Source organism: Poecilia reticulata, chromosome 2, assembly GCF_904066995.2.
Source record: "Poecilia reticulata chromosome 2, P_reticulata-male-v2, whole genome shotgun sequence".
NCBI lineage: Eukaryota > Metazoa > Chordata > Actinopteri > Cyprinodontiformes > Poeciliidae > Poecilia > Poecilia reticulata.
Window position 1 is genome coordinate 21,234,368 of NC_088831.1, and position 13,385 is coordinate 21,247,752.

Genomic DNA, 13,385 nt, shown 5'->3' on the forward strand with positions numbered 1-13,385 from the left:
TAGATGCAGGAGATTTACCTCCATCTGCTGGACACGGAGGAGAATAACACTCAATATGCTGCGTATGTACAGTATTTTAGAAAAACATATCACTTTCAGTCAGATGCTGGCAGCTTTTTATTCATACTATAAAATATATTTAAAATATTTTTTATGTAAATAAGAAAAATACGCAGTCAACTATTTTAAAAAATGCATAAATAAAAAATTACACCCCATAGGACAAAATTTGTTGTGTAAAAGATTTACAGCTGGAGTTTTTGCATTCCTTCAGACCTTTCTACATATTTGTTTCTATGTGATGTAAATGAAGTATATTTCACAGCATAGATATCCCAAGTGACCACTGGTAGATAATATGCCTTAAAAATGTACTCAAGTAAGAGTAGAACTACTTCCCAGAAAACAAAAAACTGGACTGGGTCAAGAACACTGATGCTGTGTACAGGAAGGGCCAAAGTTGCCTCTACTCTCTGAGGCGGCTGAGGTCCTTCAACATCTTTGCTCAGGATGTTTTATGACTCTGTGGTTGCCAGTGCCATCCTGCATGCTGTGGTGTGCTGGGGCAGCAGGTTGATGGTGGAGGACACCAACAGACTGAACAAACTGATCCGGGAGGCCAGCGGCGTCGTTGGAGTGGAGCTGGACTCTCTGACAGTGGTGTCAGAAAGAAGGATCCTGTCCAAGATGGAGGACATCTTGGACAACGAGTTTCATTCACTCCATGGCGTGCTGGCCGGACGCAGGAGCAGCTTCAGCCAGAGACTCATTTTACCAAAGTGAACCACAGAGCAACACAGAAAGTCATTTCTGCCTGTAGCCACTAGACTTTACAATGCCCAAGTCTGAGCTAATTAATTCACATTTTCTCTGCACTCATTTATAGATTATCTATTAATTAATATATTTGCATGTGTGGGCTTATTTATTTATTTACATTTAGTCATATCTCATCACTCTTAGGTATATGGTTATATTTGCATTATTGATATTTAATACCTCAGATGGAGTAGTGAATACCCCTGGGGATCAATAAAATCTAATCTATTCTATTCTATTCTATTCTATTCTATTCTATTCTATTCTATTCTATTCTATTCTATTATTAAGTATGTCAACCACGCCTCTGCCAGAGCGGTTTATCATCCCAAAGAGATCCACACGTACAGAATAACAACACAGATGTCACGCAGCAGCGCACGGCTTAAAGAAGTAATAATGGTTTACACTGTCAATGGATCAGTTTCAAAAATAGTTCAGCAATGGGAGCAGACAGACAGTATTGTCACAAGTTTGAATTTATTTATTTTGAACATGATAGAAGTATAAAATCACACACATGAACAAGGAATGCAAAAACATATATTTTTGTACCACAATAATCTTAACATGCTCAAAAAGGAGTAGGAAGAAGTATGAAACTTATGAGCTGCTACTCCATAAACTCATACAATATTTTCAGACGGACCCTCGTTATTAAATAAAAAAATAACAAACAGGTTAATTAATTTTCCATTTTATCTGGGTTTACATATGTCTAGATAAATACATCTATACATTCATATCTACACACACTCATTTTATACACATTAGTGCAAACTCTCACCCATATTTCTGTATATTGTGAAAATGACCTTGAATTTCCTTTTAAATTGTATAAAATTTTGACTTTGTTTCACCTCCTCATTTAACTTGTTCCACCATGAATTGAAATACAAAACCTGTTTCTTGTTGTTTGTAAACTACAAATCCTTAAGTATGAGTAACTCCTTAAGTTAAATCCCCCTTCTCTCTCATAAAACATCTCTGTATGAGCTCAGGTAGCAGTTTATTTTGATGCCTTAAACATATACTGCTCAAAAAAATAAAGGGAACACTTAAGTGTTCACTCAAGTGTTTAAGTGTTCCCTTTTTTTTGAGCAGTGTAATTTGAGCCACTTTAAATTCCAGCAGCTCTTCAAATGTAAGAATTCCAGGTTTTAAGAATCAATCAAGTACTTTGTTGTGTTTCCATTGATTAACTTCATCCAAAGCGTTGACATTATTTACATCTGGATTTATAACATCTGTCTTCATCTGGTGCAGAATTATGACATGCATCACATCACTGACTAGCTTGGTGAAAACCAGTCCCTGGTTCTGTGCTTTGCTTCATACAGATGTTCTGAACCCGATGCTATTTATTGAGAAACGATTGATTGCTAGAGGCGTTTACTCCGTTGAATATGATTGGATTTGATTCGCCGAGTTGGACTCCGTCAATGTAGGGTAAAATCAGATCCAGTCGTTTCTCAATAGCATAGGGTCCAGACCATCGGTAGGCCTGTATTTTCTAAAAGTACTGCACTATGTTTAGGTCCGGATACCTTTTACAGTGATTGGTTCCGAATTTCTACATCACATTCTTCATTTGTCATTTACTGTACATATTTATGGCTTATTCCTTTGCTCCCCTGTATCATAATGCCAATTTTCTCATTAAAAAAAATCTATTTAGCATTGTTCATGTCCCTGAATTGTTAAATAATTGCTGGGTGGCTTAAATTCAGATAATTTATTTAGGCCTCTTCTTAAAATGATAGTAACCCACAGATTTAATCTGAGGAAGCAAAACCTTTAGCATTGTGTACCTTTACTGCATCTTCTTGGGGGGCAGTAGGGCCTCACAGACAGAAAATGTTTCACCACCACAGCGGCGAACAAGATCAGACACACTCCCAAAACAAGAAAAACAATGATGAAAGTGAAGGATTCTGCAAGACAAATGCAAATATGCTTTCAGTAAGATTCATAACAAATCCAACAAAATTCATCTAAGAGCAGCAATTTATAGCTCAGTTTCAGCCACTGGTTCCCAAAGCAGAGACATCAGAATACCTCCAGTGGGTCAGCATGTCTAGGCCACCCACTGGGGTTTTTAGAAATCAGAAAAAAAACTGTTGGTTTACCTTTGTGCCTTTCTAACTAATTCAAATGGTGTCCAGTTAATTTACACAATGTTATAAAATGATCCTGTGTTATGCTTGGTGTGGCTGAGCCAAAGCACAGACAAGTGAGAGAATAAGATTTAGAGAAGGAAAAAAAAACATATAGGTCTTACAGCAACATGTGGAGCAAAAAGTAATATGGAACTTAATAGTTTTAGCATAACTTCTGTTGTTTTAACTTTTGTGGCTTTTGCATTTTACTGACCCTCCTGGGCCACCGCAGCAAGGTAGTGAAATGACTCAAAAGGAACAGAAATGTTGAACAAGGGAAACTGATGATGGAGACTAACTGAACTATAAAGATCTGAAACGCAAAGTACAAAACCTGGCAAAAGTTTGAAGGAAATAATATTCATGCAAGGCAAGGGAAGGCAGTTTTATTTGAATGGTACATTTTCAGCAACAAAGTAATTCAAAGCGTTTTACATGACTAGAAAGAAAATAAAACAACAAACAAGCATAAAACATTAAATTGTCGAGGCAAAGTAAGGGACAATGATATCAGCTTGAAAGGCAGACTACACTTTATGATGTCCCAGTTGTTATTAAAGACAAATATAAAAAAAGAAATAAAATGTCATCCTTAATTTAAAGGAGCTCAGTGTTTCAGCATTTTTGCAGTTTTCTCTAAGTGCATTCCAGATTAGTGGAGAATAAAACTGAATGCTGCTGCTGCTACTCCATGTTTGGTTCTGAGTCTGGAGATGGAAAGTAAACCTGAACTAGAAGACCTGAATGTCCTGAAGCGTTGATACGGCGACAGCAGGTCGTTTAATGTGTTTTTAATGTGTTTTGGACTTGGCCATTAAGTGATTTACAAACCAACAAAAGCACCTTAGAATCTACTCTCTTCACTTAAGGGAGCCAGTGTAAGAACTTTAGAGCTGGGCTTCATCTTTCTAGTTTTTAATGAGAACTAAAAAGATGTTTGGTTGAATTTTAAGGCAGACATTTGAAGATACTACGCTACAGGACCCAGAACAAAACAAAAATAAACAAACAGAGGAATTACCTTATTTGGCAACACTTTAGAAACAACAGAAAAATCAACAGAATTTACGAAGAAAAATTGAATACAAATGACACGAGGTAAATAATCAAACATACACAAAAGCCAACCCAAATAAACATGGATATGCCAGCATGCTGATTGTTAATTTGGTTCAGGACATTATCACCAGCAACATAAGCAATCGCTTCTACAAATATCATATCATAGGCAGAAGTTGAAAAGTTTAGGAACGCATCCTGACACTAACCATCTTTCTTCAGAGATAAAGTTGCAGAGTTTGCTGTATAAAAGCCTGAGCCTTGGCACTGAAACTTCTTCTGAAAATCTTCAGCTGAAACCTTTGCGATGATCAGGATTGCTGTGAAGAACGTTTCCTTTGAAGAAGCCTTGATGTCTCTAAGAAATAAAATAGAATTTACTTCATTGAAACGTTGGAACATGAAGTGAAAAACGATTACCTGTCAAGTGCTTACTTCAACATAATAGATGATGAATAAATCGCTATGACACAAAATTGTTACATCAATTTAAATGTCAATTTTCTGAATGGACATTTAAATAACTTTATTCAACTTTTTAAATAGATTATTACGAAATGTTTTGTTACCATAATGGATGTCCCTGGAAAAAGTCTAAATTCATAATTATAATCTAAATTAACCACAGACATAATGTTCAGACTTACAATTTGCTGGTCTCATTGTATCCGTCCATCTGCTTCACTGGGTTTCCATTAATCCACCATGTGGCCTCACAGTCCCGTTTTGCATTAATCCCACAGTAAACAGTGCAGTTCAGCTTCACACTGGAGCCTGTTGAACACATGATGGTTTGTTACATTAACATATAGTTTCCATTCAGTGTGTGTGCGCGTGTTTTATTTGTACTGAAGAGTTATTTGCATTCATCTGCAACCAATCTCTAAATCAGAATCTATTTCACACCAAAAACATTCATATTTTTCATTTTTATAATTGTAATGCTATTTATTTATTTTCATGCTATTTAATTGAAGTAAGTATTCAGCTGAATCAAGAGCTTTACCAAAATTAAGTTGTGTGGAATAAACAATATGAGAAAGTGATTAAATGTTGCTCATAAACAGTGTCTACAAAATAGTCTTTTTTTTTTTTAGTTTTATGGAGTCAGTGTAGTTATTGCAAATGTATGCCAGACAGATAATGCCACTTTATACTTTAATCCAGAGGTTCCCAAACTGTGGGGCGCGCCCCCTAGGGTGTGCGCCGTGCCATTGCAGGGAGGGCAAGCCTCTGGATGGAAAAAAAAAAAACGTGAACCCTGTATGCGCTGAGCGAGCGTATGTTTTCCACGCTCCTTCAACCTTCCTTCGGGGGGGGGGGGCGGGATTTATGTTTTCACCTGAATAATGTGTAATTGCGCCACTGGGAACCAATGTGAACTTCTATACTTTTATTTTCACTTGCTTTTCTTTTGTTTTGTTTGTATTTCCTTCTAATTCATGAATTGTCTTGTTGCTGAAAATGTGCTTTATAAGTAAAATTACCTTATCTTAAATATAATGAGAAAAAGTATTATTTTTAAGCAGTGAATTTTCTCTGACAACAGTTTTCCTGTGAAAAAGCTCAGAAACTGAGACTGAGGAGTTGTGATGTTAATGTTTTAGGAAGTTTTCTTACCTTTCTTAACCAGCTGGTCCGTTGTGTTTGGAGAGATGATTTTTACGTTTGCAAAAACAGCTTTCTCTGTAAGGAAGCAAAGTTGAAAGGTTTGATATGGTAAAGGTACAATTACCTTTTGTTAAACCATAAACTATCTCTGATTATCCACATGTTTTAGAAAGCGGAGCGCACTTTCACGAGCCACAGACTTAAATACTACCAGATCTGCAAAAATTGATAAATCACTTAAGCAGAAGGCTAAAACGCCTCTAGAAGCATCACATGATGCAGTGAGCTAAATAAACCCAAGAACAGATCAAAAACAAGTTTTTTAAAGTCTATCAGTCTGGAGATGGTTATAAAGACTAAAGTGAACCACAGTAGAGCCATTATTAACAAACGGATAAAACAGGGAACAGTGGAAAGTCTTCCAGAAGAGCTCAGTCTGACCAAATTACACCAGAAGATCATTAATCGCAAAAGAACAACATCTAAAGATCTGCAGGGTCTCAGTTAAGGTTAGTGTTTATGATTCAACAATAAGAAAAAGACTTGGCAAAAATGGCCAACACCCATCCAGTAAAAGGATGGCAGCAAACACACAATAGATAAACAAAATGAGGATCATCTGGAACATAGTTGATCAGCTGAGCTCATAATGACCTTTTACCACCAAGAAAGAAAGACGCAACCTACAATTAGTTTTAGTGGTAAATTACTTTTATACATAGCGTCAGGGCGGGTTGGTTAACTTTTCCCTTAGTTTATGGAATCAGCATTAGATAACTGCTTTTAGTGTGTACTCAAGTTATCTTTGATATCAGTTTGATGAAACAAATGTGACAAAGAAGCAAAAACAGAATAAATCAGTGGAGGCAGCAAATACTTTTTCACTTCACTTTATGTTTATTAGGGCAAAACACATTCCTGTCTTCATCTGAACACCCAACAGTCTAAAAGGACTCACCTAAAGCAAAAAGTCTCCTGGAACCAGAAGAGTTGTACAGCTTGTGGTTGTGAGTCCAGGTACATATGCAGGTGTAGATGTCCTCATCGTCTTTTGTTGCATCATTTACCCACAGGCTTTCTCTGTGTTGATCAGGAATGAGTTTCTTGCCCTGCAATAAAAACAAGACAGATGTTAGAAACGATGGAAAAGAATTAAATCTTTTAACATCTTAGAAACTGACCAGTTTTGCGATGTGTTTTCACAAAATAAAGTAATCAGAGATTCCCTTACCTTGAGCCACGTGAAATTCCCGTTAAATGTTTTACATGTGTCTTTAACAGGCTGCGGACAAGGAATGTTTTTGTTCTGGTCAGAGTTTTTGATAGATCCATAGGTCAGATTCTCTCGACTTGTTTCACTGAAGACCTCGATCTCTAGATGATAGTAGAAACATTCACCTGATGGCTCAATGTGCCTGTGGAGAAAGAAACATTCACAGATAAGCTGAAACATCAAAGAAGAAAAATGATCTTGTAGCCTAGAAATACAACAGAGTTAAAATACAAAGTTACATTAATAAATCTTTTAAAGGTCATAAACGTCCTCCTATTTGTTGCTGTGACTAAAAACGGTTAATTTAAGAGTAAATAGACTGAATAATTATAGTTTTCCAAAAATAAGTTAGTAATTACTAATTATCTTGTTGCGACAGATCTCACACTTAAGGTAATTTTATTTATATAGCTCATTTTGAGCAACAAGGCAGTTCAAAGTGCTTCACACTACCTGCTACATTTACAGTTAGAAAAACACTAAACTAGAACAAAAACTGGTTCTGGATTCACATTGAATCTTGAACTTGTGGGTCTTTAGTTTTGTTTGCTACAGTTATTCAGTTTGTTCTTTAGTTTTGATATTCATAGCGTTTACTTGGATTCTGTTTTCTAGATCTTGAAGGTAAACTAGATAATACCTCAAATACATTACGAGACTTGATGTTCTCTTCATTCCCGCATGTTAAGATCCACACAAGATAATTTTTTCAATATCCCAACGTGTATGGCAAAGTAACAAAACTAAGTGAACTTACCTGGCAGAATAGTAACCAGCATCATCAGCGCTGATGTTTAATAAAAACAGCGCTCCTCCATGGTAATGTATCCTGTGTGTCTCGTCTGTGGTGATATTCATGACCTCTGGGCCGTTTTTGTACCACGTAATGTTTTCATCAGGCAGGTTGGGGTCATCCATGTCGAAGGGCACATAATAAAATGCTTCACCTTTAATAAGTTTATATTTATCCTGGTCCAGGTGAAAGCAGGAAGAATCTGATGTTCCTGAAAATGAGGATAAAGAAGACACTTAAAAACAAGAATGTTCAACATATGCTTAATGGAAATGCATTACAACATTTCATTTTGACTTCCTTTGACTACCCTTTTGCAAAGCTCTTTATGGTTTTTACCCTTTAAAATATGTAGTATTGCTTCTTTTTTTAACTGAGGACTTAGGGGAGTAACCAGGATTCCTGGAATATTTGTTTTTCTCTGTCATTTGTCATGCAAGTCAGTTAAAACAAACTTTGCTTTGTTTCCTTTAAATTTGCCCTCTGGTGTGCATGTTCACATTTTGAACTGTGTCTCTCATCATAAGCCATAAACTCTGCAGTCACATCACAAAGCTGATGATATTTCTTACATCTTGCATCTCATTCCTCTAAATGATGAAGAGTAATAACTTTTTTCTTTTGTCTGTGTTCTTTGTGCACACACTACCTGATATCCCATCAGATGTGGACATCACCATGACGACGGACAGGAGAAGCCTGGAGACGTCCATTAGCTGAAAGAGACAAAGTTCATTCTCAAACTGTTCAGCTCTTCAAATTCCTGTCTGCTTCTCACGGATGTGGCTTAAATAATCTTATTTTTCCTCCGTCTCACAGGTAGATTTTCTTTGACAACAGGAAAGTTCATCAGTAAGTTTTCTCAGCAGATGATTACGATCTGTGCAGTTACAAAATCATTTTCTGAAGAACGTTATCAGAAATCATGTTTTGCAAACTAGAAAACTGCAAAAACATCATCCTGTTTTTTTTTCTTTGCAGAAGTCAATACAATAAAGCAGAAGCTGTTGTCAGTAAAAACTATATTTGATGTTCTTTCTTTGTGGTGTTGCTACTGCAAGCCAGTTTTCATGTTGCAGATTCAGCTTCGCTTGGAAATTTGATTGCAACAGTGACTCAAACTTAAAACAGCTATTTTGAAAAAGTAGCAAAGTGAGTAATTTAACTTCAGACCACTGAATGAGCTAATACGGTATTGTTCATTTTCTTTGTGATTGGGTAAGGAACTGCTTAGTTGCCATTCTTCAAATCCAGAAACTTGACTGGTATGGTTGAGTGATTCATCAGCCCACAATACACAAGCTCTGGATGATTCATTTATTTAAAACAGTTTATAATTTTAACTTACTATCCTGAGTGTGAGGCTATAGATCCAAATTACACAACTGTAATTTGGATCTATAGACAGATCATCCCTACATGTATTTTGTCAAAAGGTTCTTCTCATATTAAAAACAGCAAAGAATAAACTGCAAACAAAGTGAGGTCTTCGGGGAATATTTCCAGCATAATCATAGATACATATGATTTTTCTCAATTTGCCTCTGGGTGTACAACAGATACCTGACCATGGATGAATAAATGTTAAAAGAAATGAAGAAGGTAGATTTAAGATTGAGGAAAATCTTTCAATAATCCTAAAGGGGCAGTATTGTGTGTTTTCCAGGCACATAGTGCTATTCTATAGCACAATCAAGTAACTATGTTACCTTCAGTTTATATATATATATATGAAATATGACTTTAAAGAAATTTGACTCTGATACCCTCTGGTGTGCATGTTCACATTTTGAACTGTGTCTCTCATCATAAGCCATAAACTCTGCAGTCACATCACAAAGCTGATGATATTTCTTACATCTTGCATCTCATTCCTCTAAATGATGAAGAGTAATAACCTTCATGAAGCTCCGCCTTCAGGGAGTTATCACAACATGGCTCCTTTATTAACCTTTTAACGTTTTTACCAGTGTTACACTGAGAAGTAGCTCCTATGACAAGTTCAGCATGTGCAAAGATCCACCAGGTGTTTGCTAATTGCTGCTGACTAGTCTGAAGGAACTGAGTGGAGGAGTCACATTGGAGGGATGCTCTGTGAGGCAGAAACCTGTAAGAAGCAGCTCTGAGGAGGAGCTGTGCCTCAAAGGTGGAGCTAGGCCCACCCAGGAGTTTTTCTCAGCTGAATGTTTGCCCAGGGAGATTAAATGATTTCTCAAGCATAAAAGAAGCAAGGCAACACTAAAAGTTTAAAGGGAATGATGTTTTAACTCTAACAAAGCTTTAAAGCTATAAACCTTTTTAGAGCTGTGTTGATTTCACATAACCCTGCCTAAAAGTAAGAATAATATCAGAAAACTGCTTAAACTGTAATTAGAGTCAGAGGACAATCATTGGAGAAAGCAAGGTCTAAGCAAGAAAATCCCAGGTATCTGATAATTACAGTAAAATGTATTCTAACAATTCATCATGTGATGTTATTTGTAATAATGCAAATTATCGTCATAAAATAAAAACCTTTATGCATAGATTTCATCTTGATTTTAGACTTTTGTCCAGCTTTTATGAATGTGCTGCTTTCTTCCTAACTTTGCTAAAATGTTTTCTCTCTTCTTTTAATCTGTTTTCTTTTTGTGTCAGGGTTAAACTGTTACATCAAAGACAAGACACATGACATAAGACAGGATGCAAAGAGATATTATTATTCACTTAGTGAGTCATCCTGAAGCTAAATCCAGGCTGTGAACCAGTAATGCATCACAACTTTATAAGTGTTTCAACCTAGCTCCTTGATATTGTGCTGAATAATGAAAGTTTTTTAAAAGAAGTCAGTCCTGTTGTGGCACATGCAGTGAATACTTATTTTTTGCACAGTAACTTCCTCATGTGATATAACTTTAAAGGAGAACTATGGTGTCACTTAGTGTTTTTAACTATAAGGGCAACTTGAAGTTGAAGAGCAACAGCTGCATAATGTTAGCAGGGTTATTTGATATTAGCATCGAACTGGGAGTACAGAACAAATCTCACAGGAGCGGGTTTAGGACCCTGGCTCCAATGCACAGTTTATTTTTTATGATGTGTCCAAAAAAATAAAATAAAAACAATTTAAATGGCTTTTTGAAGACTTCCTTAGGTGATGTCACTATTTTTTTATAAAATGAGAAACTTTGAACTAATTTCATCCATAAATCATCGAAGTACAATATTTACATACAACAGCTGTTATAAATTACAGCTAAATTCGCTAAGTTCAAGTAGGAGCTTCTCAACAGTTGTAAAACATTTGCACTTCTAATTGATATTTTCTTTTGTGTCGTTATTTCATTCATCAATTTTTAACTTGAGATGATTTTATGGTCAAATTTCAGCACTTTAAACTGTCTTGCATGCATCAAATAAAGAACTTTATCTTTACTAGCTTTCTAATGAATCATTTCCAAATTAATATTGTCCTCATGGACAGTGATAAAAAAAAATTTAATTAATACATTTGTAAAACTGTGATGTGAAATACGATGGTGTCAAAAACCTGGGTGCACCTGCTGCGCGGGTGCATCTAAGAAAGAACAATTTTATAGCGATATTACTCAAGTAAAAAGTACAGCGTGAGAAAACTACTTCTAGTTTTGAAAAGGTTTGTTAATTAAAACGGATAAAATGTAGCTAGTCACTGGCCACCTCTGTGGAAATGAAAGAAGCATGACGCAAAAGTTTTATTTGTAGCTCGGTCACAGTTATAAAACTGACAAAAGTGTAAAAAAAAAAAAAAAAGAAAAATATAAAAGCAAACAGTAAAAACAAAGTAATGTAAATTTATGCTTACCTCTTCTGCTCAGGTCGAGAGACTACTGAGGAGTGGTTGCTGTTAGCGCGCGCTCCGACCTTTTTATCAACCGTCTCGGTGCGCAAAAGAACCAAAACAAACCAAAAAAAAAAAAAAAAACTCACTCACCCTCACGAGTCACCGCACGGAGGCAGTTTAAGGAGAACCGGATGAAGAAACAAAGACGGCGCTGGATGCGGTCCTAATGCTTGTGGAAGAAGTTCTTCACAGTTTACATTTCTGTGGTCATGGCTCACGGCTCCCCTCTCTTTTTATAGAGCGCTGTCCTGCCTTGCAAGTGCCGAGTGATGGTCCTAATGGGCTTGTTTTCCTTCCTGGATGTGGAATAATTAATTAACAAGTCTGGTTACATCCATGGAATTAATAATATAGACTCGTCAAAAATAGACGAGTCTATGTTATTAATTCCATGGAATTAATGGGACACGCGTTAAGCTCAGGTTTCCTGGCATCACCATTAAGCTGTTGAGAGGCAGAGGTGCATTTTATTTTTATGTTTTTAATTCAGTCATGGTTTTGCCACTAGTCTGTTGATATTCCAGAGAAACACTGCCTTGTTTTGGTGAAAGCTATGTTGTGGAAAATGGAAAAGCCTTCAAATGAGTTGATATTTTATTACAGTAGATCTTATATTGATGATAAGATAAGACATTTTTAATAGTTTCCCATAGGAGAAATCTATCTTGGAAGTACGGGCAAAACTGCAATACAACAATAAATGCCCATCAAAATGGCAGTAACCATTAATAAATACATAAAAACAAAACAAAAAAAGCACTACACAGTACATCCCCATAACCATTTCCATTCACGTACAAAACCTCCTCTACATACTACTCTTGGTCATTGTCTGGACCTCCTGTTTCTCTGTCCAGGCCCCATTAGTCTGCCATTTATCAGCTTAATGGAGAGTGGTGCAAATGAATATTTCAGATGGTTATATTTGCACAGGGGGGCCCTGAACCTTCTCCCAGAGTTCATAAGAACGTATTCTGATGCGAGCACATGTGACCCATCAGACAAGATGTTCTCAGCTTGCCTGATGGTAGCCTGTTCAAACAGGAGTTGTGGAGAACATAGATCCGGAGTGTTGATAATCTTACTTGCCATCTTCACCAGACTTTGAATTTGAGTTTTTAATTTAACAATAACATTTCCAGTCCATTCAATGATACCATATCCAAGAATAGACTCAACGATTGCCCTATATAAAAAAAATCAACATTATCATTTTAGAAACACCACACAATCGAAGTCGTCTAAGAAAATAGAGACGCTGGTGAACCTTTGCGCATACATGTGTCACATGTGTGGGCCAACTCAGATTGTCATCTATGTACACATCTAAATATTTAAAAGATGCAACCTGTTTGATGGAGCAGCCATGTATGGCTATAGGACGCTGGTCACTGATTGATGTAGGGTCCAAAAATAACGCAACAATTTTTGAGGTGTTTATCTGCAGCTTATGAGAGTAAAACAAACTTATTTACAGCAGCTTTATGACTGTCGGGATTGTCTGATAAGAAACCCAGAATAACTGTATCATCTGAAAATTTTATTATGTACTGATTGGGTACACATTGATTTGTGCACAAAATAAAAAGAGCAATACTGGGCGATAATCGTTGTCAGTTTGAGGACATGCAATTTTTGGAACTGGAATGACAATTGAGTTCTTCAAATTGTCATTCCAGTAACAGTATTAATTTTCTAAAAATTATATTTTACTTTGAATACATGTCACTGAGAAGGAGGAAACATATGTAGAAAACAGTTATTGATAACTAAAAATAAACAATTTTTTTTGGCTTATATTTAACTTTT

General features: G+C 36.2%; 1 protein-coding gene across 2 annotated transcripts; it reads right to left on the bottom strand.

Moving 5' to 3' along the window:
• Positions 1-1,288: 1,288 nt before the first annotated feature.
• LOC103478297 (interleukin-1 receptor type 2-like) lies at positions 1,289-13,071 on the bottom strand. Of its 2 annotated transcripts, none has more exons than XM_017308709.2 (9): positions 11,667-13,071; positions 8,364-8,430; positions 7,679-7,925; positions 6,880-7,063; positions 6,607-6,757; positions 5,658-5,723; positions 4,685-4,811; positions 4,247-4,395; positions 1,289-2,753 (listed from the first exon to the last, which is right to left on the bottom strand). In XM_017308709.2, the coding sequence occupies exons 2-9, from the start codon at positions 8,425-8,427 to the stop codon at positions 2,617-2,619; spliced, it is 1,125 nt and encodes a 374-aa protein (XP_017164198.2). In that variant the 5' UTR covers positions 8,428-8,430; positions 11,667-13,071; the 3' UTR covers positions 1,289-2,616. The 2 variants fall into 2 exon arrangements, with proteins under 2 accessions (XP_017164198.2, XP_017164197.2); XM_017308708.2 differs by lacking the exon at positions 11,667-13,071 and adding an exon at positions 11,538-11,654.
• Positions 13,072-13,385: the final 314 nt, after the last annotated feature.

Bases quoted from the DNA above. Each gene is read 5' to 3' on its own strand.
- LOC103478297 (XM_017308709.2), bottom strand. From the start codon at position 8,427: ATGGACGTCTCCAGGCTTCTCCTGTCCGTCGTCATGGTGATGTCCACA. The intron at 7,064-7,678 runs GTAAGTTCACTT...CTTTCTCCACAG, and splicing joins GCTGGTTACTATTCTGCCAG to GCACATTGAGCCATCAGGTG. The intron at 2,754-4,246 runs GTTAGTGTCAGG...TTTGTCTTGCAG, and splicing joins TTTATCTCTGAAGAAAGATG to AATCCTTCACTTTCATCATT.